Source organism: Rhinolophus hipposideros, assembly GCF_964194185.1.
Source record: "Rhinolophus hipposideros genome assembly, chromosome: 26".
Lineage (NCBI taxonomy): Eukaryota > Metazoa > Chordata > Mammalia > Chiroptera > Rhinolophidae > Rhinolophus > Rhinolophus hipposideros.
Window position 1 is genome coordinate 22,572,080 of NC_138072.1, and position 24,411 is coordinate 22,596,490.

The 24,411-nt window shown below is 38.5% G+C and overlaps 1 protein-coding gene across 4 annotated transcripts in view; it reads right to left on the reverse strand.

The window, feature by feature from the left end:
- The window catches only part of TBCE (tubulin folding cofactor E), a 78,073-nt gene that overhangs the window by 28,479 nt on the left and 25,183 nt on the right, over window positions 1-24,411 (reverse strand). For all 4 annotated transcript variants that reach the window (XM_081039146.1, XM_081039148.1, XM_081039145.1 and 1 more), the window contains exon 2: window positions 18,486-18,619. In XM_081039146.1, coding sequence (XP_080895272.1) covers window positions 18,486-18,619 — 134 coding nt within the window. The remainder of the gene's footprint in view (window positions 1-18,485; window positions 18,620-24,411) is intronic.

Below are 24,411 nucleotides of genomic sequence, written 5' to 3' on the forward strand. Positions count from 1 at the left end.
GAGAGGATTGACCCCCAACTTTGAAAGAAGTCCTACTGTGGGTAAAATACTATCAAACAGCATCACATGCTACAGAGAAATCGTTCATAAAAGGAAGAGTTAATCGATATGGCAAAATTCATTGTTGTATTTTAAGAAATTGCCACAGCCACCGCCCTGATCAGTCAGCAGCCATCAACATCCAGGTAAGACCCTCCACCAGCAGAAAGATTAGGACTTGGTGAAGGCTCAGATAATAGTAACCATTTTTTTTTAGCAATAAAGTCTTTTCTAATTAAGGTTCATACGTACTGCTTTTATTTTTTATTTTTTAGGTTTTTTTCATATGTACTGTTTTTAGACATACACTACAGCACACTTGATAGACTACACAGTACAGTGCAACATAACTTCTACATGCATCAGGAAACTAAAAGATCCGTGTGTGACTCGCTTTATTACGCTATTTGCTTTATGGCAGTGGTCTGGAACCAAACCCAATATGTCCGAGGTATGCCTGTATCTGGGAGAAGAGCGAAACCCAAAGAATTGAACTAAGCAGGTAGGGCAACTTTTTCCCCTCAAGGATCTACTGATTCTGGTAGAAGAGGCTGAGAAGCTAAAAAGCTACACCAAGCTTTGAACAGATTTGAGGGGCTAGAAGACCAATACTAAAAATCACAGCCTCCCAAGGAAGACAGAGATTGCTGAGAAACTCTCTAGGTTTTGTACTGGGGCTCGAAATGTCTTTATCCTAAGAGTAAGGAGGAACCAACTCTAAACAGACTAGCTCTTGTAAGGACTAAAGGCCAACTACAAATACTCTTATTCCCAGATTTATTTAAAGTGATCTGGGATTGCTTCTAACCCTTACCACTTGCCAGAGTACCTTCCTCTCTAGAGGAAGGTGACACTGTTACAAAGCTCAAATTATAATTCTTCATAATCGATACCTGGCACTGAAACACAAATAACCAAGCATAGAAAAAGACAAGACAATATGACTGAAAACCAAGAAAAACAACAGCCAACAAAAAGAGATCCATCAGGCATCTGAAATAATGGAATTTTAATGATGTTTACTATTTTCAGGAAGATAAAAGATAAGCGTGAGAATTTCTGAAGAAAATTTAAAAACTATTTTTTTAAAAAGCCCTAAATGGAAATTCCAGAACTGAAAAATTCAGTAATTCAAATGATAATCCAGCAGATGATTTTACAATAGATCATACATAATGAAAAAAAAAGAAAAAAATACTCTAGTCTGTGTTTTGCATCAGTTGACACTGTGCTTCATTCTGTGTACATGTATGTATGTATGTATGTATGTATGTGTGTGTGTGTGTGTGTGTATATATATATATATATATATATATATATATATAGGGAGAGAGAGAGAGAGAGAGAGAGAGAGAGACAGAGAGAGAGACAGAGAGAGAGTCACACATAACTGGAGTCCCCCCCAAAAAAGGTAGAGAGATTGTAGAAGAAGCAATCTCTGAAGAAATAATGACCGAGAGTATTACAAAACTAAAGAAAGCCATCAAGCCACAGATTTAATAAGCTCTAAGAACAACAAACAGTAGAAATAAAAAGAAAATCAGACCCAGGCACATTATAGTAAAATTGCCATACATCAAAGACAGAGAAAAATCTTAAAATAGCTCGGGGTACGGGAGAGGAAACAGATTATCTCCAAAAGGGAACAACCAGACCAGTAATAGCTGAATTCTCCATCGAAGCAGTAAAAGCTAGAATGGTATCTTCAAAATATTCAAAGAAAATAACTGGTGTAATATTCAAAGAAAATAACACCATAACTGGTGAAAATATCCTTCAAAAAAAGTGAAGGCAAGCAAGGGGCCCTGAATAGCCAAGACAATGCTGAAAAAGAACAAAGTCAAAGAACTCACACTTTCCAATTTCAAAACTTACTACAAAGCTACTATAATCAAAAACAGTGTGAGACTGGCAAATGACACACACACATAGACCAAAGGAACAGATAGGAGAGTCCAGAAATAAACCCACACATAGTGGATTGATTTTTGACAAAGGTGTCAGGTCCACTCAATGCGGAAAGGACCGCTTCTCCAACAAATGGTGTTGAGAAAACTAGATATCCACATGCAACAGAATGAACTCAGACCCCTGTATCACATCATGTATAACAATTAATTCAACAGAGATCAACAACCTAAATATGTGTTAAAACCATAGCATTCTTAGAAGAAAATTTAAGAGGCAAATCTTCATGACCATGGATTTGGCAATGGATTCTTCGATTTGACACCAAGAGCACAGCAACAAAAGAAAAAACAAGAGAACTGGACTTCATAAAACACTTTTGTACATAAGAGGACAGTATCAAGAACGTGAAAAAACAACCTATAGAATGGGAGAAAATATTTGCAAATCACAAATCTGATAAGAGCTTACTATCTAGAATATATAACAAACTCCTGAAACTTAACAATAAAAAAACCCAACCGAAAAATAAACAAAGGACTGGAATATACATTTCCCCAGAGAAGATATGCAAATGGCCAATAAGCACAGGAAAAGATGCTCAACACCATTAATCATTTGGGACACGCAAATCAAAACCGCAATGAGAGCACTTCACACCTAATAGGATGGCCATAATCAAAACAATGGAAGTAACAAGTGTTTGGTAAGGATATGGAGAAATTGGAGCCCTCATACATCACTGGTGGGAATGTAAAATGGTACTGCCACTGTGGAAAACATTTTGGTGATTCCTCAAAAAACTACATATAGAATTACCATATGCCCAGCAATTCTACTTGTAGATCTATAAACAAAAGCATTAAAATAGGACTCAAAACAGATACTTGTAGGCCAATGTTCACTCCAGCATTATTCACAAGAGCCAAAAGGTAGATCTAACCCAAATGTCTGTCAACAGATGGATAAACAAAATGTGATCTACACGGACAATAGATTAGTGTTCGTCCATAAAAAGGAATGAAGCTCTGACACGTGCTAGCTCCATGGACAAATTTGAAGGCACTCTGCTAAGTGAAATAAGTCATCACAAAAGGACAAATGCTGTGTGATTCTACTTATATGCGGTATTTACAGTAGTCACTATTTAACTGCATACTTAAAATGGTTAAGATGGTGAATTTTACACCATGTATATTTTACCAAATTAAATACCTAAAAACGTTAAAATGGTTAGGGGGGAAGGAGAGATGACTAGACAGCACACAGAGAATTTTTAAGAGCATGAACCCACTCTGTATAATACATGTCATTATAAATTTGTCCAAATTCATAGAACAGACGACACCAAGGATGAACTCTGTTATATCCATTCAGCCATCAATGACACTTAGGTTGTTTCCATATCTTGGCTACTGTAAATAAGACTGCAATGAACATAGGAGTGCACACATCCTATTTTCATTTCCTTTGGGTATATACCCAGAAGTGGAATTGCTGGATCATCTGGTAGTTCTATTTTTAGTTTTTTGAGGAACCTTCATACTGGTTTCCATAGTGACTGTACCAATTTGCATTCCCACCAACAGTACACAAGGGTTTCCTTTTCTCCATATCCTCACCAGCATTTATCTCTTGTCTTTTTGACAATAGCCATTCTAACAGGTGTGAGGTGACATCTCATGTTGGTTGGACTTGCGTTTCCCTGATGATGAGTGCTGTTGAGCATCTTTTCATGTGCCTCTTGGCCACATGTATGGTATGTCCTCTTTGGAAAAATGTGTGTTTAGATCCTCTGCCCATTTTTTAATTAGATTGTTTGGGTTTTTTTCGCTATTGAGTTCTTTATATATTTTGGATATTAACTCCTTAGCAGATATATCTTTTGCAAATACAGTTGACCTTTGAATAATGAAGGGGCTTGGGGTGCCAAGACTCCCATGCAGTTGAAAAGCTATATACAACTTTTGACTTCCCAGAAATTTACCTACTAATAGCCTACTGTTGACCAGAAGCCTTACTGATGACATAAGTTTTAACACATATTTTGCATGTTACATGTATCATATACTGCATTCTTACAATAACGGAAATCTAGAGGACAGAAAATGTTATTAAGAAAATCATAAGGAAAAGAAAATACACTTACAGTATTTATTGAAAAGAAATCCGCATATAAGTGAACCCACGCAGTTCAAACCCATGTTGTTGTTTAAGGTCAATTGTATTTCCTCTCATTCAGTCGGCTGTCTTTTCATTTTGTTGACAGTTTCTTTGCTGTGCAAAGCTTTTTAGTTTGATCTAGCCTTACTTGTTCATTTTTGTTTTTGTTGCCTTTGCTTTTGGTGTCATCTAATGTAAACTGTGAAGTTTAATGGGTAATGACATAACAATGTAGGTCCATCTATTGTAACAAATGTCCCACTCTGGTGGGGATGTTGATAATGGGGGAGGCTGTGCCTGTGTGGGGGCACGGGGTACATGGGAAATCTCTGTACGCCCATTCAATTTTCCTGTGACTCTAGGACGACTCTGAAAAAATAAAAGTCTATTTTAAAAAGGTTAAAATAGTAAATTTTATGTCATGTTTTACATGTATTGTACAATTTAAAAATTTTAATGAAAAATATGGCCAAAATGGTAAATTTTATGTTTTATATATGTAACCAAAATTAGAAAAATAATTTAAATGAAGGCAACATAAAGGCAATTTCAGTAAACAAAAATTGATAGGGGTGACCTTCAAGGAAAAAGAAAATTATCCCAGATGGAAATCCAAGCATACAGAGGGTAAAGAAGGGCAACAAAAAGGTAAATATATGGGGAAATATAAATTAGTATTGACACTATAAAGTAATAATAACATCAACTCTTTGGGTTTAAAACACACATAGACTGAAACATCCACCATATGTGTTAGGAAGTGGGTAAGTAAAATTAAGTAAGTGTTCAAGTGTTCTAGGGTCTTTGCATAAGTTCAGGAAGAGGTTAAAGTTACTTAAGTCAAAGATGCACATTTTCATCTCTAGAGTAACCACTAAATAATGAAAAATATATAACTACCAAATTAATAGAAAAAATAAACCAATGAAGGTAAAAAAGGAAGGAAAAAAGAACAGAGCATCGGCAAGACAAACAGTAAGCAAATACTAAGATGGTAGATATGAAACCATTACATCAGCAATTAAGTGAAACTATAATGGACTAAGTGTTTTGGATTAAAAGAGAGTCTGCAAAACCACCTTTGGGATTTTAATAGGGATTGCACTGAACCTATAGATTGCTTTGGGTAGTACGGACATTTTAACAGTATTACTCTTCCAATCCATGAACATGGGATGTCTTTCCTTTTATTCGTGTCTTCTTTCATTTCTTTCAGCAGCATTTTGTAGTTTTCATTGTACAAATCTTTCACTTCCTTGGTCAATTCCTAAGTATATTATTCTTTTTGATGTGGTATAAACAAAGCCTTAAAAAGGAAGGACATTCTGACCCATGCAACAACGTGGATGAACCTTGAGGACACCATACTCAGTGAAATAAGCTGGTCACAAAAGGATAATTACTATATGATTCCACATAGCTGAGGTCCCTAGAGAATTCAAATTCATCGACAGTAGAATGGTGGGTGCCAGGGTGAGGGGCAGGGAAATGGGAGTTGTTCAATGGGAACAAAATACTGTATGACTTCACTTAATATGAGGTACTTAGAGGAATCAAATCCAGAGACAGAAAGTAGAATGGTAGGTACCAGGGACGGGGCGGGGGGAACAGGAAACTATTATTTAATGAGTATGGAATTACACTTTGGGAAGATAAATGTTCTGGAGATGATGGTGATGGTAGCATACAAAATGAATGTACCGTTTCCCCAAAAATAAGACCTAGCAGGACCATCAGCTCTAATGCATTTTTTTGGAGCAAAAATTAAAATAAGACCCGGTATTATATTATATTATACTATATTATATTATATTATGTAAAACTGGGTCTTATATTAATTTTTGCTCCAAAAGACGCATTAGAGCTGATGGCCTGGCTAGGTCTTATTTTCGGGAAACACGATATTTAATGCCAATGAACTGTATACTTAAAAATGTAAAAAACATGAGACAGCTGGATGGCTCGGTTGGTGAGAGTGTGAACTCTTAACAAGGTTGCCAGTTCGATTCCCACATGGGCCAGTGAACTGCACCCTCCACAACTAGATTGAAAACAATGGCTTGAGTTTGGAGATTAGCCGCCAGTGGGTGATTGGTTGGCTCAGTGGTTGGAGCTCAGTGCTTATAACACCAAGATTGCCAGTTCGATTGCCACATGGGCTAGTGAGAGACAATGGCTTAAGCTTGGAGGTAAGCTGCCAATGGGCAGCCGGTTGGCTCAGTGGTTAGAGGGAGGTGCTCATAACACCAAGGTCGCTGGTTCAAATCCCACATGGACCAGTGAGCTGCGCCCTCCACAACTAGATTGAAACCATGACTTGACCTGAAGCCAAGCTGTGCCCCCATAACTAGACTAAAAAATGACTTGACATCTTGGAAAAAACATCCTGTTCCCTAATATTCCCCAACGAAAAAAAAGAAAAAAGAAAAGTAGAGGCAAGATACAGAGTGGAAAAATTATATACATTAAAAAAAATGTAAAAAATGTAAATTGTCATGTATATTTTACAACAAAAAATAAAATAAATTAAATTAAAAAGACTGAAATGACAGGGTAGGTTCTTTGAAAGTCAGTAACAAAAAGTTCATTAGAAAAATCCTTATATGTTTAGAAATTAAGCAATACCATTCTAATTACCTTGCATCAAAAAAGAAAACAGAATGTAAGTTAGAAAATATTTTGAACACAATAATGAAAGTATTATATATACATCAAAATTTGGAGAATGCAGGTAAGAGTTGCATTTTGAGAGAAACTCAGATGTACATGTTAGATCAAGATTGAAAATAATGTCTCAAAATGTGAAGGGGAGAAAAACAAGCAAACTAGACCTATAGAAAGTAGAATAATAAAGAGCAAAAATTAATAGGCTAGAAAAATAAATAAGACGGTTGGTTCCTTGCTCCAAAACATCTTAAAGCTTTCTAACAAGGATAGATGTGTAAATTAAATCATTATGTAAAGATTTTTTAAAAAGTTTTAAAAAATAAATAAATCTTGTAATAAAATAAAAGTACAGGTGTTAAGAAAGCACAGATAAAAAGACAGTAACTATTGTTGGTGGTGGTATGTGGAAAGACATACCGAAGTAGGAACATTTGGGAAACCTTGAAGGGAAAATGTGTGAGACAAGGCACAGTTTGAGAGTCCATGACCTGTTAAGGGACCATCGAAAAAACCAGTGGAACCCCAGTGGACTTCTGACTTCGAGCTAAAAGTGTGCCTTGGAGGTTGGGGCAGGAACTAAAGGTGTGAACAGAGGTTAAGTCCTCGTGTAGCCAAGCCCCTTGTGATTTTAAGGCCCCTAGTATTTTTGGCAGCTAGAATTAAGTAATTTAATTTTTAATAAGGCCTGTGTTCGCATGTCAATTGCTCTTCTTGCTCAACTCCTTTAGTTCTCACAAATGTAGTCAGAAGTTGCTGATGTGATGTCGCTTTGCCAAGTAGGAGGAGATAATTTCAGGGTCTCCAGGAGAATTTGTGAGTTTGTTTCGCAGAAAGAAAGAATTGTCTCCAAGTAGCTGTGACCAGCTGCTGACACCCTGGGGTCTGATATGAAAAAGCGTCATCTGTGACTAAAGAAACACAGACTTCACTCGCTTCCCTGGAACTCCCCCTCCCTGGAACTCCTCCCTAGCTGCATAAAAACTCCCTACCTTTGCTTTTGGCGAGAGGTGGATTTGAGAGACGGATTTGAGAGAGGCTCCTCCTCCTCTCGCATTTGGCCAAATCAAAGAAACCTTTCTCTTTCTCAAAGCACCCGTGTCTCAGTGTGTTGGCTTACTAGCACTAGGGCACACGAGCCTGGATTTTGGAAGGTGTTTCTGCAACACTAACGTAACACCCTCATACTGTATTATCCTGCACCTCCCAAGAACCCTATTTCATAAGCATGGAATGGTGCAATCTCAGTTTTACAGATAAGAAGCTAAAGCTCATGGAAACTCATGAGACTTGCCAAAGGGAAAGTTGTTTCTTCCTCTAATTTCACAACACTTCTTACACCAGATGTGTAGGTTTTTCCACAACAAGCAACTCTCCAATTCTGCTGCACGCAGACTGGGTATCGTGCAATTTAACCCAATTCTAACACTAACTGCTTGGAGTTAGTGCAGACCGCACAGGTTTAAGGGCTGTGTCACAAAACTCCTCCCATCTTAGAAGTCCCAGGTTGTCACCTGCACTTCTGGCCAACCAGCTATAAATCAGTGGTTTCACACTGCTTCCTCAGGTTCCATAATATGCTAGAACACCTCACAGAACTCCAGGAAACAATTCCTTACATTTCCGCTTTATTATAAAGGATATAACAAAGGATACACACAAACAACGAATGAAGAGGGACGTGAGCAAAGGTCTAGAAGGGTCCTGAGCACAAGAGTCTGTCCCTACAGAATGTGGGGTACACCACCCGCTCAGTATGTGAATGCGTTCACCGACTTGGACACTCTCGAAACCCTGCAATTTTGGGGTTTTCATGGACACTCCACCATGCAGGCATGACTGATTATTAATCAATCTGAAGTTCCACTTCCCTCCCCCGAGGATGGGGGTAGGGCTGAAAGTTTCAAGCTCCTAATCAAAGTGGGTCTTTCTGGTGGCCAGTCCCCATCCTGAAGCTATCAAGGGGACCCAGCCACCAGTCATTCAGCAGCATACAAGACACTCGTCACTCTGGAGATCCCAAGGGCCTTAGTTGTCCAGTGGCAGGAACCAGGGTCAAAGCCCTAACATTAGAACAAAAGATGGTCCTAGTATCTCTATCACTCAGGAAATGACACAGATTGTAGGAGCTCTGGGTCAGGCTCAAAGCAGAGACCAAACATATATGTCTCATTTTGTCACACTTTTAAAAATAACACAGCAAAAAAGGACCAGACCCTGCACTAGCACACACAATTCTTTTGTGTCCTAATGCACTTTTTGACAAGTAAAGGCCTTTATATAAGAAATAAATACAATTAGTGTCATTCACCATACCAACTATCAGAATGAGTTGAGTTGATGACCAAGAACGCACAGCACACGCATTCTTCTACATTGCAAAGAACAAGTCATTTCTCATGCCTACAGGGGTGGAAAGAGCAAGGCCGGCATTTAACTGTCATTAGCTGGGACACTGCCGAGGAAGACTGGTTGTTCTGCAGACTTTTACTCTAGAGCCAGTGCATTAAAGATGGAGCAGGAGAACAGAAATCGGTACAGAGAGGAGACACCTCATCAGTCAGGAGCCAGCCCCGGAAGATCTAGAATTCTGCCCTCTACATGCCATGGCCATCAGACCTCATCAGGCTCAGTCTAGCAAATTCACATGCATGAGAGACTGAAGCAGACACTGAATACAGTTTTATTAGTTTACAGTGATAAATAAAATGGTCATACAAACCTGAATATTCCGGCCAACATGAGTAATGCATTCTCCCCCTAGATATCAAGACACATGAAAAGCCAATTGTAATCAGACCCAACTTCACTGAAATCACAAGTATTAAAAACCATGGATTTAATGACCCAGCAGTCACACTCCCTGGTATTTATCCAAATCAGTTGAAAACTTACGTCCATACAAAGCCTACACATGGGTATTTATAGCAGCTTCAGTCATAACAGCCAAAACTTGCAAGCTTGGACAAAGCATGGTCCATCCAGACAATGGAATATTATTTAGTGCTAAAAAGAAATGAGCTACTGAGATATGAAAAGACAGGGAGGAAACTTAAATGCAAATAACTAAGTGAAAGCAGCCAACGTGAACAGACTACATAGTATGTGGGTCCCACACTGTAACATGCCGGGTAGGAAAAACTGTGGAGACAGGAAAAAGATCAGTTACTAGGGCGTAGGGGACAGGGCTGAACAGACAGAGCACAGGGATTTTCAGAAGGAAGAAACTATTCTGTGTGATATTATGTTGGTGGATACACGTCACTGTGTATTTCCAGATCCACGGAATGTACACCACCAAGAGTGACCCCTAATGTATACGATGGAAAATGTAGGTTCATGGATTACGACAGTGTCCCATCCTGATGGGGGACGCTGACAGTGTGGCAGGCTGTGCATGTGTGGGGGCAAAGGGTATACAGGACTCTCTGTACTTTCTGTTCAGTTTTGCTGTGAACCGAAAACTTCTCTAAAAAAGTCTATTTCTTAAATGATTCCTTCCATATGACCAATATATTCTACCCTGTAAACAGACTAGATACAAGAAACCACATCATAATCAGAAGATTGCTTCATGAGCATGAAATATGATCTAGAGGTGTTCAATAAACAGAATATCTAACGGTACGTGGCCAAAGTATCTAGTTCCATCTGTCTCACAAAGTCAGTGACAGGAGCCGTTTCAAGTCCACTGGCTGTAACCCCATGTGGGACCCATGTCCACACTAGGGCTGAGCCAGGGGCACAGTTCCCTTGCCTCCCCCCTGAGAAGTCCAGGATGGGCACTGCCAACATCTGCCTCGTGGTCCTTATGCCCCTTCTTGGGCTGACCAGCTCCTGAGATAACACTCTTTTTCAAGACAATAGCTAAATTCAAATAATCCAAGGATAAGAAATGGAGAGACATTTCCATCTCCATTAAGCGATATTGCTACTCTGATTCATTCCGTGTTGATCTGTACAAACTCCTCTCAGGGAAGGCACCTTCCTGGAGCCTGCGACTACAACAGCTCAGGGCTGCAGCTGAAACAAAGTCCAAATTTCAATACTCCAGTGGCTGGAATCACATTACTACAAGGTTCGTCGTCTAAAAAACCTCGGGCCGTTGAAATGATGAATTAGGTTGTTTTCTGCACTCCCTTCGGCCTCCCTGACCTAGGACTATTCCAGTGCCACCTGAAGAGAGTCTCTTGTAATCTGTAATATGACAATGTCCTTAAAAGATCGGCAATACCTTACAATTTAAAAAAAAAATAATTATTATATAGGGAAAGAAAACTGGGTACCAGAAGATCAAAAGCCATTAATCAAAAATTAATTAATTTTGAAAAGAGGTGAGAGAATAAGAAGCATTAAAAGAAAATTAAAGAAATAGCACTGAAGTACAAACATAGCTCTGAGCTTCCTTGCAGCGAGAAAGAGAGGCATTCTCTTGACCAGAGGACAGATCTCAGTTCATCAGAAGAAAACCTAGTTACCCTGCCCCTGAGCTAACAGGAATTGGTCACAGGAGTGCAGGCCTGTGCAAGGGGCACAGACTAAAACAATGAAGGACACAACACACTTGATGACATATTCACTGATGTGTCACAATGGCTATTTCTTAACTCAAGCCTGTCAGCCTAAGCTCAGGACAGAAGGCCTAGTTGTGGACAGGCAGTCCCACAAAGGGCTCAGATGCTTTCATTCTGGGGATCTCCCTTTCCACAGGTGCACTGGTGCGTCCTAAGGAACGCAAACCTGACCATTCTCAGAATGCGGCTTCACAATCGCCTAGGGGGCGTGTTAAGATCCTGGACCGTAACTCCAACCCACTGCACTGGAACCTCTGGGGGTAGAAGCTGAGGATTCATACCTTTAACAAGTACCCTAGGTACCCTGCATGAGACTCCCCTTCCTAAACAGATGTTACCTCGGCTAGGTTTCTAATTACAGTTAAAGACAGCAAATTCCAACTAAAAGCACTTGAACTGGAGCACAGGTGTTCTCTGTTGCTATTCTGAGATACGAAGCATGTGGTTGGTAAGAATGACCAGTAAACACCACACTTTCTGCCCTGAGGGCCATAAATTATAGATTTTTAAAATTAGATTTAAAAAATTATAGATTTTTATTATATTGATTTTTCTGACAGATAATAATGAAGCATCATGCTCTAACAAAAAAAATATATTATGATGATTTTCCTATAGATGGAAATTAAATGTCCGGAGAAAGGAGTACTTTGTCCTCATTCAAAACAATCTCCAAAATGTAAAAAGATCTTACTTCTTGTCAGACACAGTTCTAAGTGCTTTCTATGTATCAATTCACTGAATCTTCATCCCAACCCTCTGTGTAGAGGGCCCCCCACTTTTCGGCACAGTTGGGGGCTACTCAAATACCACTAACTTGCAGGAGCAAGAATTCTCTCTCAGGAGCAAACCCACACCTGCTCAAAGCCTCAAACAAGAACACACCAGAGGAACAAATTTTTTGCATCTATAAAGGAGGGAAGAGATGATCAGGGTAATAAAACACTTTAAGTTAGCAATTACCAAATGCCTATTTCTCCTATAATGAAATCTGCTACAAATTTTATGCAGGGCTACAACCCAGTAATAAATAAGCTAGAAAATGCATCCTGAAATAATTAAATGCATTTCCTACTTAAGTTATTTACAATTTTTCATCAGAATACTACCGTGTGTCTGTCAAACCCAATGGCTTTGGTTTTGACACAATGTTTAAATGTTCTTCTAGACAACAGTCAACAGTTTACATGTTTCTTCCATTTACTCCCAGAACATGAAAACATATCATGTTGTGACCACATGGACACACACATACACCTTACTCTTCACTCCTGTAGGAGGACAAAAGCATGCTGTCTGAAAGCTATACCAAACCGCTCAGGAACAAGCACTTGACTTCATGTGGAGATCTGCTACCAGATAATCTGTGCTGACTGACTCTCAACGTAGTATTATTCCAATAAAGGCTAGGGAAAAAGAACAAAAGTTTGGAATAACAACAGCAACAAAACAACACTGACAAAGTACCAACCAATAAATGTTATTTTAAAAAATATCTTGGCCTATGTAACTCAGATCATAAATAATGTCAAAAGCCTACAGCAGGTAAATAAATGCTACAAAAGCCTGAAGATGCTAAATAAACAACTTTCCTCTTTGGTGAAAAAAAAGTTTAACAACGGTCAAGATTAAAGATTTTCTTTGTAGGGGATACCAAAAAACTCCTATTTTAAATTAATCAGGAAAAAAAGCTAGTGTGGAATTCTGATGGCATAAACAACAGATTCAAAAGACCTCTAATTTTGAAGGACCATATGATTATTCATTTTAAAGAATGGACCTACTCCACCTTGGGACAAATCTTCAAGAACTATAAACCAAGAGGTTAATTAGGACAAAGTTTTTCAATAATCTGGTTTATTTATTGGTATAAAAAAACTTCACCAGTAAAACAATATGAATCAAAATTTAAGTGTAAAATGTACATACTATTTTGTAAGAAAAATGTATGTCATGCAGGGTGTCATGCAGGCTCTCAGCTCCCGCTCCCCGCATAAGGACGCAGGACATGGTGAGGCCAAAAAGGAACACCCACGGAGCCATAGATAGGGGAGTCATACCACTATATTCTCGCTGGCGGCTGGGGTGGAGACACAGGGAGCAGGAGCCACACGATCGCAACCCACCTCACTTGCTAACAGCAATCCGCATTGCTACCTCAGCCATAGCAGTTATATTAGTATATTAGTGGCCAATGGCCAACGGGTTACAGCTGACGGCCAACTAGTTACAGCTGACAGCCATCTACTACCCGAGCCAGCACCTTTCCACGTGAGGCCAAGAGCCTGGAAACTGCACTCCTGGCTCTATCCCCACAATGTATTTATTGTTTAGAGATACATGATGAAGTATTTAGGGATGAAATACCACAATATGTAACATTTAATTTAAAATGCTTAAGCAAAAAAATAAAAGAAATGAAGCAAATATGGCAAAATGTGAATTGTTAGATTGAAATAACAAGCACACGAGTATACAGATGTTCCTTATAATAACAAGCATACGAGTATACAGATGTTCCTTATACTATTCTACTTTTCTGTCTGTATTTCTGTATTTGAGATAGTTTTAAATACATGTTCTCCTTAAATCTATTCTACCCATAATAATTAATCCTACAAATATAATAGCTCTGTCCACTAAAAAAGGCCTAAAAACAATAACCAATAGCAATTAAACAATAACCTTAGAGCTCAGACTGTAGCCTCCAAATGCTATCTGCAACCAAAAAAAACAAAACAAAACAAAACAAAACAACAACAACAACAAAAAATATATATATATATGATGTGGGGCAAAATGTGTATATGATGCACCTTGCACCTTTGATAGCTTCCTTATATCACTAAGGACACTATCAAAAATCTTCAGGTCACATCGAATGAAGGGGTTCACACTGGCCAAAGATGGGACAATTTGCACATCAATAATAATAACAGCACTGGACTGGAACATATCCAACATGTTTAAACCCATGACTTTATGACGATTTTTAGAATTCATTGTTCTTCTAGTGAATCAACTCACTACTGTGAAGACTGATTAATAAAAAAATCATTTATCCTGCCTTTCAATCACCCAATTATTTTGGAAAGCAAATAATTAACACAGGGAAGATTTCCATGAACCTTACACAAATATGCAGGATTAGTTTTAGTTTCCTACTGCTGCTATGAAACAACACCAATTGATTATCTTACGGTTCTGGACGTTAGGAGTCTGCTGCGGCTCTCACTGGACTGAAATCAAGGTGTTGCAGAGCTGTGCTCGCTTCCGAAAGCTCTAGAGGCAAATCCATCTTTGCCTTTTCAGGCTTCTAGAGGCTGCACACGTTCCAGGTCTGGTGACCCCCTTCACCCTCACAGCCAGCCCACAAGAGCCAGTCAACACTTGCTCATGTCACAGCACTCTGGCACTGTTTCTCCTCCTCCCGATCCTACTTCTAAGGATCCTGTGATTCTACTGGGCCCACCTGGATCACCTCCCTGTCTTAAAGTCAGCTGATCAGTGCCCTTAATTCCACCTGGAACCCTAATTCTCCTCTGCCACGTAATCTAACACAATGCTCCAGGTTCTGGAGACATCTTTGGGGGGAGGAGCATTATTCTGTCCACTGCAGCCCACCGCACATCGTCTTTACTTCCACCTAAACAGTTTTAAGATAGAACACTTATTTTAATCTATGTATGATCCTATCTCAGGAAATTAAATTTCCAACCACAAGTAGCCATTTGCAGAACATTAAGACTGTTGTATTTCTTTTTAATGTTTTACATGTTTATTTACAACAATAGCTAACACTATGTACCAGTAACTGGTCAAAGTGCTTTAAACACCTTAACTCATTTAATTGTCACAATAGCCCTACAGCAACATGCAATGAAGTAACCCCAGGAGTAATTACTAAATCTGTATTCAATTTGTCTGCATCTTTGTACCAATTCCATCAGATGACCTCTAAAAGAAACCCAAAAGTAGTACCAACCAATTGAGGTAAAGTAATGGAAAGAATGCCCCCATCCAATGAGATAATTAATAAGGAAGAAATACACAGCAGTTCCCTTTTTACAGAATTGTAACTCTTAGGGGAAAACAATTACCTGACAATACATATATGAAGAATGCGTCAAACTCACTGGCAATTTAATAAATGAAAATAACACGTACCAACTCATATTTGTTAACCCACCACAAATCGCTCCCACCCGTTTTACTGTATCGGTGTGTACCACTCCAGCCTGCCTTTAATTGGGACTTACTCCCCACAGCTGCTGGGATACTGGCTTTCGTTGGTTAGCCCTCAACCGTGGGCCCTCTTTTAGAATTGTCTCCACTGGGAAAAGCACACCTTCCCAGGGCAATGACAGATTGTCACAGAGATTTAAATGCCGACCCCCTCAGCTCAACCCGGAAAGACTAAAAGCCATTCTATCTTCAAAGTGCGTCACAGGCCAGCTGAAACGTGGAATTAGACCACAGCACAGCCCAGCTTCTCCCTCCCTCCACCCAATCCTGCCCCCTCCCTTCCATCAGTATTGATTTCGAAAGTACTCCCTCATAAACTTTCTGAACACTAAGCTTCCTGAATATGAATCTCCATCGCAGGCTACTTCCCGGAGAATTGGGATATTGGACACTGATCCAATACTTTCAGACAGCAATTTGGCAACATATATCAAGAACCTTAAAATATTCATATTCTTGAGAAACAGTAGGGTAGAAAGGGCATGGACTCCAAAGCACAGATTCAGATCCCAGCTCTGCTGTATGAAAGCTTTGAGACCTGAGTCTCGGTTTCCTCATCTATAAAAAAAATACTATCTATATTTTAGAATTATTGTAATATTCAAAGTAGAGAGCATATGTAAAAGCACCTAGCACACAATGATTGCTTAATTAGCAATTAAGACTGCTAATCAGCTGGCTTTAAGATTAAATGTTACTTTCTCTTCCCCTTTACCAATAATCCCAGTCAAATAAGGAAAAATATCTTCTCATATTAAGTATCTGTTTACAGACTTCCACAGTAACCTTAGGTTCATGAAGGAAGAGTCCATATCTATCTAGTTTGGTAGTTCTCAAACCTTAGCATTAGAATGCCCTGGAGAGCTTCTTGAAACAGATCGTTGGGCATGAGCTCCAGAGTTTCTGATTCAGTAGTTCTGGGGTGTGACCCAACAATGTGCATTTCCAACAAGTAACCAAGAGATGCTGATACTGGTCAGATATCTCACTTTGAGACCCTCTGGTCTAAGTTTATCACTGAATCCCTCTGTACCCGTTCAAACAGTTCCTAATATATATAGAAAATATTCAAATATTTGTTGAGTGACTAAGATATATAAATAAGTCTACTACACTGTTATTTATAAAAGTATAAACTAGAAATTAATGTCTAAAAATGGGGAATAATTAAACTATATACTGTACTAAAAATAACCATTAAGAAATACAAGTAAAACTATCAACAAAATGAAAGGCAACCTACCCAATGGCAGAAGATATTTGCAAATCATATATCTGACAAGGGGTTAAAATCCAAAATATATAAACAACTCATATGACTCAATAGCAACAACAACAAAAATAATCTGATCAAAAAAATGGGCAGAGGATCTGAACAGGCATTTTTCCAAAGATGACACACAGATGGCCGATAGGCACATGAAGAGGTGCTCAACATCACTCACCATCAGGAAAATGCAAATCAAAACCACAATGAGGTATCACCTCCACCTGTTAGAAAGGCGAGTATCAAAACGATAAGAAATAAGTGTTGGTTGGTAAGGATGTGGAGTAAAGGAAACCCTTATGCACTGTTGGTGGGAATGTATATTAAAGCAGCCATTATGGAAAGCAGTATGGTGGTTCCTCAAATAATTGAAAAATAGAACTACCATAGGATCCAGAATTCTGGGTATTTATCCAAACGAAACAAAAATACTACATATCATGAAAAGATATACGCACACCATGTTCACTGCAGCATTATTTACAATAGCCAAGACATGAAAGCAACCTAAGTGTCCATCAGTGGATAAATGGATAAAGACCATGTAGTGTATATACACAGTGGAACATTATTCAGTCATAAAAAGGAAAGATGTCTTGCCATTTGTGACAACATGGATTGAGCTTGAGGGCATTATGCTAAGTGAAATAAGCAAGAGAGAGAAAGACAAACACCATAAAATCTCACTCATAGGTAGAATCTTTTAAAAAAGAACTCATACAGAGAACAGATTGGTGGTTGCCAGAGGTGAAGTGGGGGGTGAGAGGGTGGGGGGATGGACAAAATGGATGAAGGGAGTCAAAAGGTACAAACCTCCAGTTATGAAATAAGGAAGTCCTGGGGGTGTAATGTACAGTACCGTGACTATAGTTAACAATACTGTGTTGCATATTTGAAAGTAGCTAATAGAGTAGCTCTTAGAAGTTCTCATCACAAGAAAAAAAATTTGTGCCAATATATGGTAATGGATATTAACTAGACTTTTTGTGGTGATCATTTCACAATACATACAAATATCAAATCATTATGTTGTACCTGAAACTAACATGTTGTATGTCAATTTTATCAATTTAAAAAAATACAAGTAAAATAATGCTGTAGATAAATATATACCAAATAGTAAGTGAAAAAAGGTAACACTAAATTGTATTTATATAAAACTACATTAAACATATATACACATGGATTAATGGCAGAAGATTTCAAAAAGTTACTTAGTTTTTGAGTTTAGGATTATGAAAATTCAAGGTTTGGTTGTTATTTAAAGTTTACTCAGGAGATATTTTAAGGTTGAATTAATATAAAAATAGCAACACTAAATAAAGTATATAATTAAATAGAACCATAGATACCACAGGATATTGTCACCAAATAAAACTACAGAGGGTGACAAAAAAGTGCATACATATTTTAGAAAAGAAAAAACTGTATTAAAATGGTAATAATATATACCAATAACAAAAGATGAATACAACATTACAAGTTGTGTGTATACATTTTTTTGGCACCACCGGCATCTATAAATTGGTTGTTAGTTTCTTCAAAGTTGATGTTATAAATCACTACAGAAAAGCCTACACAGAACAATTACAAAATAGACAAACACATACAAAATCATACTGTACCTGCCACAGGAGGGACGATGCCATAAAAACGTACTGTTGCATGTTCTCCATTAACATCAACTCTTCGACCAATAACATCTGATGTCAAAATGTCATTCATTATAATACAGCCAGAATCCAAAATATGAGGAGATCTAGGAAGAAAATTATAACATTGACAAGAATTTTAAAAAATTCTGTTAAAAAATTTTTTTAAATCTCATATATTCATGAGGTCAACACTTGTGACCAATTTAGTCTTCATATTTTGGTGAAGCGAAGAACTCTCATAATTTGATTTTACTTTTCTGCCTAAACATATTTTGATCTTATTTAACTCCAGTTAGCTCACATCACATGACTTGTCTATTCTGTCATTTACTGAAGGGTGAAGTAGGTGGGAAGGAAAAAGAAAAAGAAAAAGAAAAAGGGATAAACTGAAACAGGCGATATGGACATTGTTCTCGCCTCAGGAAGGGACAAAAACACAAATCCACAGATATAGAAAGGAACACCTATGATGAACAACAAATAAAAAATTAAACGCTTATAAAAACACAAAACCGGGCCGGCCAGGTGGCTCAGGCGATTAGAGCTCCATGCTCCTAACTCCGAAGGCTGCTGGTTCGATTCCCACATGGGCCAGTGGGCTCTCAACTACAAGGTTGCCAGTTCAATTCCTCGTGTCCCACAAGGGATGGTGGGCTGTGCCCCCTGCAACTAAGACTGAACACGGCACCTTGAGCTGAGCTGCTGCTGAGCTCCCAGATGGCTTAGTTGGTTGGAGCGCGTCCTCTCAACCACAAAGTTGCTGGTTCGACTCCCGCAAGGGATGGTGGGCTGTGCCCCCTGCAACTAGCAATGGCAACTGGACCTGGAGCTGAGCTGCACCCTCCACAACTAAGACTGAAAGGACAACAACTTGACTTGGAAAAAGGCATGGAAATACACACTGTTCCCCAATAAAGTCCTGTTCCCCTTCCCCAATAAAATCTTAAAAAAACAAACAAACAAAAAAAAACCCCACAAAACCCTAGGAATAAAGAGAAGGTCTTAAAAGGAACCTCAGAGAAAAGCATTATCTGTCTAGGAATGATAACTAAATCCAATGCCCATTTCCCAGGAAAGCAGAAAACTGAGTGAGGAACTTGCTAAAGGACACCACCAGGCTGTGAGCAGCCAACTCCAGACAGTGGGAAACTCTACAGGACAGACAAGTCAATTCCTTCAAATGAAACACAAAGAGAAAAAGAAACAGAGGGAGAACAAAGAGATTTTTAAAACTTAAGAGATATGTTAACCAACTGCAATGTATGGAGTTTATTTGGATCCTCATTTTTCAAAACTGTGAAAAAAATTTTAAATGTGAGAAAATTGAAAATTTGAACACAACTAGATATTTGATATGAAAGAATAACTGTTTCTGAGGGTTATAGTCAAGATGGCAGAGTAGTTATTTAAAAAAAAGAATATTTCTAGTAAGGCTAATAATCAATTTCTTTTGAAAAAAGGGAAAGAATAATTGCTACATGTTTAGCTATGACAATAATATAATGGCTATGATTTTTTAAAAAGACTTTATCGTTTAAATACACATTAAAATTACCGGTTTTTAGAACTGTATTTTAGGTATGTCAGGCCAGTGGCTGTGTAAACAGTACAATAAAAGGAAGTAAGAAACAGAGTGGTCGGTTAGGGAAATATTGTTATAATTCAGGTAAAAACAATGAGGGCCTGATACCAGGCATTGGCCCCCATCATTCGTTGAGCACACACTGAGCATGGCTGCATTCTAGGTACCAAGGTGCTAGACCTCACATCGTAGGAAACCATACACACGATTCCGGACTCAGGACTTTACAGTCCAGTAGCAGGAAGACCTGAGAGAAGGGTATGGATTTCAGAGAAAGTTAAGAGCTAGAATCAACAGGGTTTGGGGATGAAATGGACAGAAATTATAAAATCAAAGACTAGGAAGACTTTGGTTCCTAGTGTAAAAGATGTTTTCATTAGAAATGTGTATCAGGGAGTCATCAGCACAATTTATAACTGATACCATGAAAGTGGATGAGATCGAAGGGTACTAGTGGCAAGAAAAGAAGATCAATGACAGGACCCTGGACAAATAAAATATTTAAAAGGGAGAGGCAAGAAACCCCTAGAAGCATCAGAAGAAAGCAAGAGAGGGTAAAAGCAAACCAGATTCCTGGTGTTTTGGAATCCTAGCGCAGTAGGAATGCTGGAGGAACAGTATCAGAGACGGCGAGACCCTGTGAGACCAGGGCCTGAAAACCTTGTGTTCCCTGTGAATGTGGTTTACCGCCATGCCCTCCCCTTTGTCGCCATGCCCTCCCCTTTATCGAAATAAAACTTAGTTTCCATTACAAATGTTGCAATGTTGCAGTGCAAGGATTTTGAAATGACCACAAATTACAGGACTATTGAACAATAAGAAACGCATACACTGCTAATCACACCTTCCTGGGTTTAAATCACATTCCTGATAACTCATAAACTCCACTAGCATGTGGGTAGCTGAGGCCTCCAGTATTATGACTTCTCTACCTTTGTTATATTTTTTAAAGTCATAGTAGACATTTTATATATTACTGGAGTTGTCTGTTCCCATGCAAAGGAAATAATCTGAACATTTTTCTCTCTTATCAAGTTTCAGTATTGGGTTCTCTCAATCAGGTTCTCCAGCTTCTCTTAAAAACATTTCCCCCAATTCTCATAAGAAGACAACCTATTTTAAAATGGGGCTGAATTTTGAGGGTGTAAATATGGGAGGACAGGGCAATCGGGAAGGGGCCAAGACCTACAGCTAAACCTGCCTGGCAGGTTTGAAAAGCAAAAGAGGAAATGTCAAGAGTTCAGATGACTTGGTAAAATCAACAGGCTGGTGGGGCAGGCATGGGAAAGCATGGTTTATATGCTCAGACACAAACATAGGCGGCAGCAAAGGGGCCTAGTCAACAGGTAGGGTCCCCCATCACAAACCTGTGTCCAGATGCAAAGTTCTAGCCCCTGATGAGGAAAACTAGTAAGATCACTGCAAAGTTCCATTCCTACGAGAAGTTAAAGTTTTAGGCCGAATCTTGGTTCCATGAACTAGAGTAGGAGTTATTCAAACGCAGAAACTCACAACCAGGCCCCACATCAGTCTGAAACTCTGGCAGGGGCCGGGCCTAACAGTAGCACGTTGGAGCTCAGGCCAACTAATAGTGAGAATGTCTCCGGGAGAAAAACAGTGTCAATTGGTGAGCAGGGAAAGAAAGTGGCACAATAGCAAAATCAGGAATGAAGATACCAGGAAGTCCTTCTTTAATATATGTAATTCATGAGTTACAAAGTTCCTTCATATACTTGATCCTATTTAATCTCTAGTAACAATGTTTTCTTTCCTACCTGTATGCTACGCCCTAAGGTCGTTAGGTAGAAGGTATCTAAGGTCAGTAATTAATTGGCTCCGTGTCAGGTCAATATGTTTGATGATTTTGACTAGCTTCTTAACCCCTCTAATAATTTACTTTCTGATACTTGGATTCTTTCAGGATCTAGAAACTGGACCCCTGTCTTGTTTTCAAAGTCCATACCCTCTCCCTCTGGCCAGTCATCCAATGAGTCACTGTGACCGGTTGTGAGACCCACTGGATGCCACTTACTGGCCCACCCTGGACCACCACTGCCTGTTGCTAACACCACCACTTTGATCACCCCCAATCGAGCCCCCTTCCCCATTTTAGTGCCTCCTCAAACTGTCCTGAAGTCAGCTGCTCACCTAGTTACATTTTCTCTAGTTGCCTGCACTAGGCCCTCTCCTATTTACCTGAACATAGTGGCATGTCACTCACTGTTCCTTGGTTAGGTTCATCCAGGTGCCAAACAAGCCGCGGTTAAGAAGAATGCCTTTTATTTAAATGTACTTGCTCACTAATGAAGAGAGCCCATTTATTTTTCAGGTGTCTCTACTTGTTAGGTAACAGTTCTTTAAGAGGAGATGAAATATACCTACAGTGTTTCCCTGAAAGTAAGACCTAGCCGGACAATCAGCTCTAATGCACCTTTTGGAGCAAAAATTGATATAAGACCCAGTATATTATATTATATTATTACATTATATATTATATTACATTACATTATATTACTGGGTCTTATAGTCAAATAAGTTCAGGTCTTATATTTTGTTCCAAAAGACACATTAGAGCTGATTGTCCGGCTAGGTCCTGTTTTGGGGGAAACACGGTATCATTTCCACCCCCGGACTTCAGTCCTGCCCTCTGCAGCCAGAGAATCAAACTATTTATACTCTTTCCAGCTGACAGTTAAATATTTGAAAGCCACCACTATGCTATTATTTCCCCTTATTCTTCTTCCTATACCCCTGTTCCAGAGTAAACATGAATTCCAAGTTCACCTCCATAATTCATTTACCGATTCTTTTCTTAAAATACCTAAAACTGAAAACCATATTCCAAATGTGACTTGACCTATATGTAGGTTCAATGGTCTGAACATCATTTATTTAATAAGGTAGCCTAACATCACATTCCCTTTACATAGGAAAGGCTGTTGTTTACTGTTGTTTTCTGCTAAGGTTGCAATGAACTACACTCCATAGCCATTTGTGAGTTACTGTCACCTCCTGATCACAAAATTAAAATGTTTAAATTTCACTACAGTTACATTACCCTAAAAAAGTGTTTTCGGTAGTTTAAAATGCCCTTTCAATTTTCATTAACGTGTAAACAGAATATTATGATGATATATAATTTCTGTTCTACTTCTTTTATTAATACTATAAACATTTTTCTATACAGCCAGAGAATCATCATTTTCATCACTTTAATGTTGACATGTACATACCACAATCCACTTAATCATTTCTCTATTGTTAAATGTTTTCATTGTTTACTGTCCCAGAGAAAACAGCTGAAAACGTCTTTCATTTTTAAATTATTATTGTCCTTTGAAGAATTTCCTTGGAAAAAAATCAAGACAATTATTCCAAGTAAATAAATATGTTTAAGATTCTAGAAAGCCATGGACAAATTGTCTATCAAAAAATGTTGATTATTGACACTGATACCAAAAGAAAATCTATTTGTCTACCTGCTTCTACAGTCTTATGAATTCCCATCAAGGGCTTTCTAGTCAGGTCTTCTCTATCCTGCACTCGTATAACGAATTTTAGGTAGGACTTAAAACATTATAAAATTATGTATAAATGTAGAACTTTATACATTTATATATATTAAACATCCAATAATCCAACATATTAACTCTCTCCCAGCTTTGTCCTGTGCAATTTTTATAAGAACAAAGACAAAAAAAGAATCTAAGACACTGACCAAAGACAGAAACCCATACAAACTATGGGTAAAATTTTTCAGTTGCAAGCCCTCCTATTACCCAGCTCACGTTCAAAAACAGCATGAACTCTGTGAAATGCTTCACTGAAATCAAAATACACTGTCAGTCAGAGAATCAGGGAACACGCCCTGCCGAGGAAACAGAGGAGGAATGGGGTAGAAGAAGGGAGACTGTCACTTTATAACTAACACACCTCGGAGTCGTATGAATATTTTTTGAAATGGGTAGTTGTTTTTTCTTCTATTAATAATAATAATGAGGAGGAAAAGGAGAATGATGATGAAAAGACGGAGGAAATAATGCACTGTTCTCTACAAATTTCCCTGGCTCACCAGGGAATCTCAAACCAAAGAAAACATGAGGTAAATTTAGCAAGACTAACTAACCTCTTCCCAGCTCCTGAGATTACTATTTTCTAAAGGGTCACATCTTTCCTAGAAATTGTAACTCCTCTGTTCATTGCTCTTCAAAGATTACGAACAGGCATTTTTGCAATCATGTTGGCTAGTTCTTTTACAAATTACTGGATGTAATTTCTCTTGGGATGGACACTAATTCACATAGCCAAATAAAT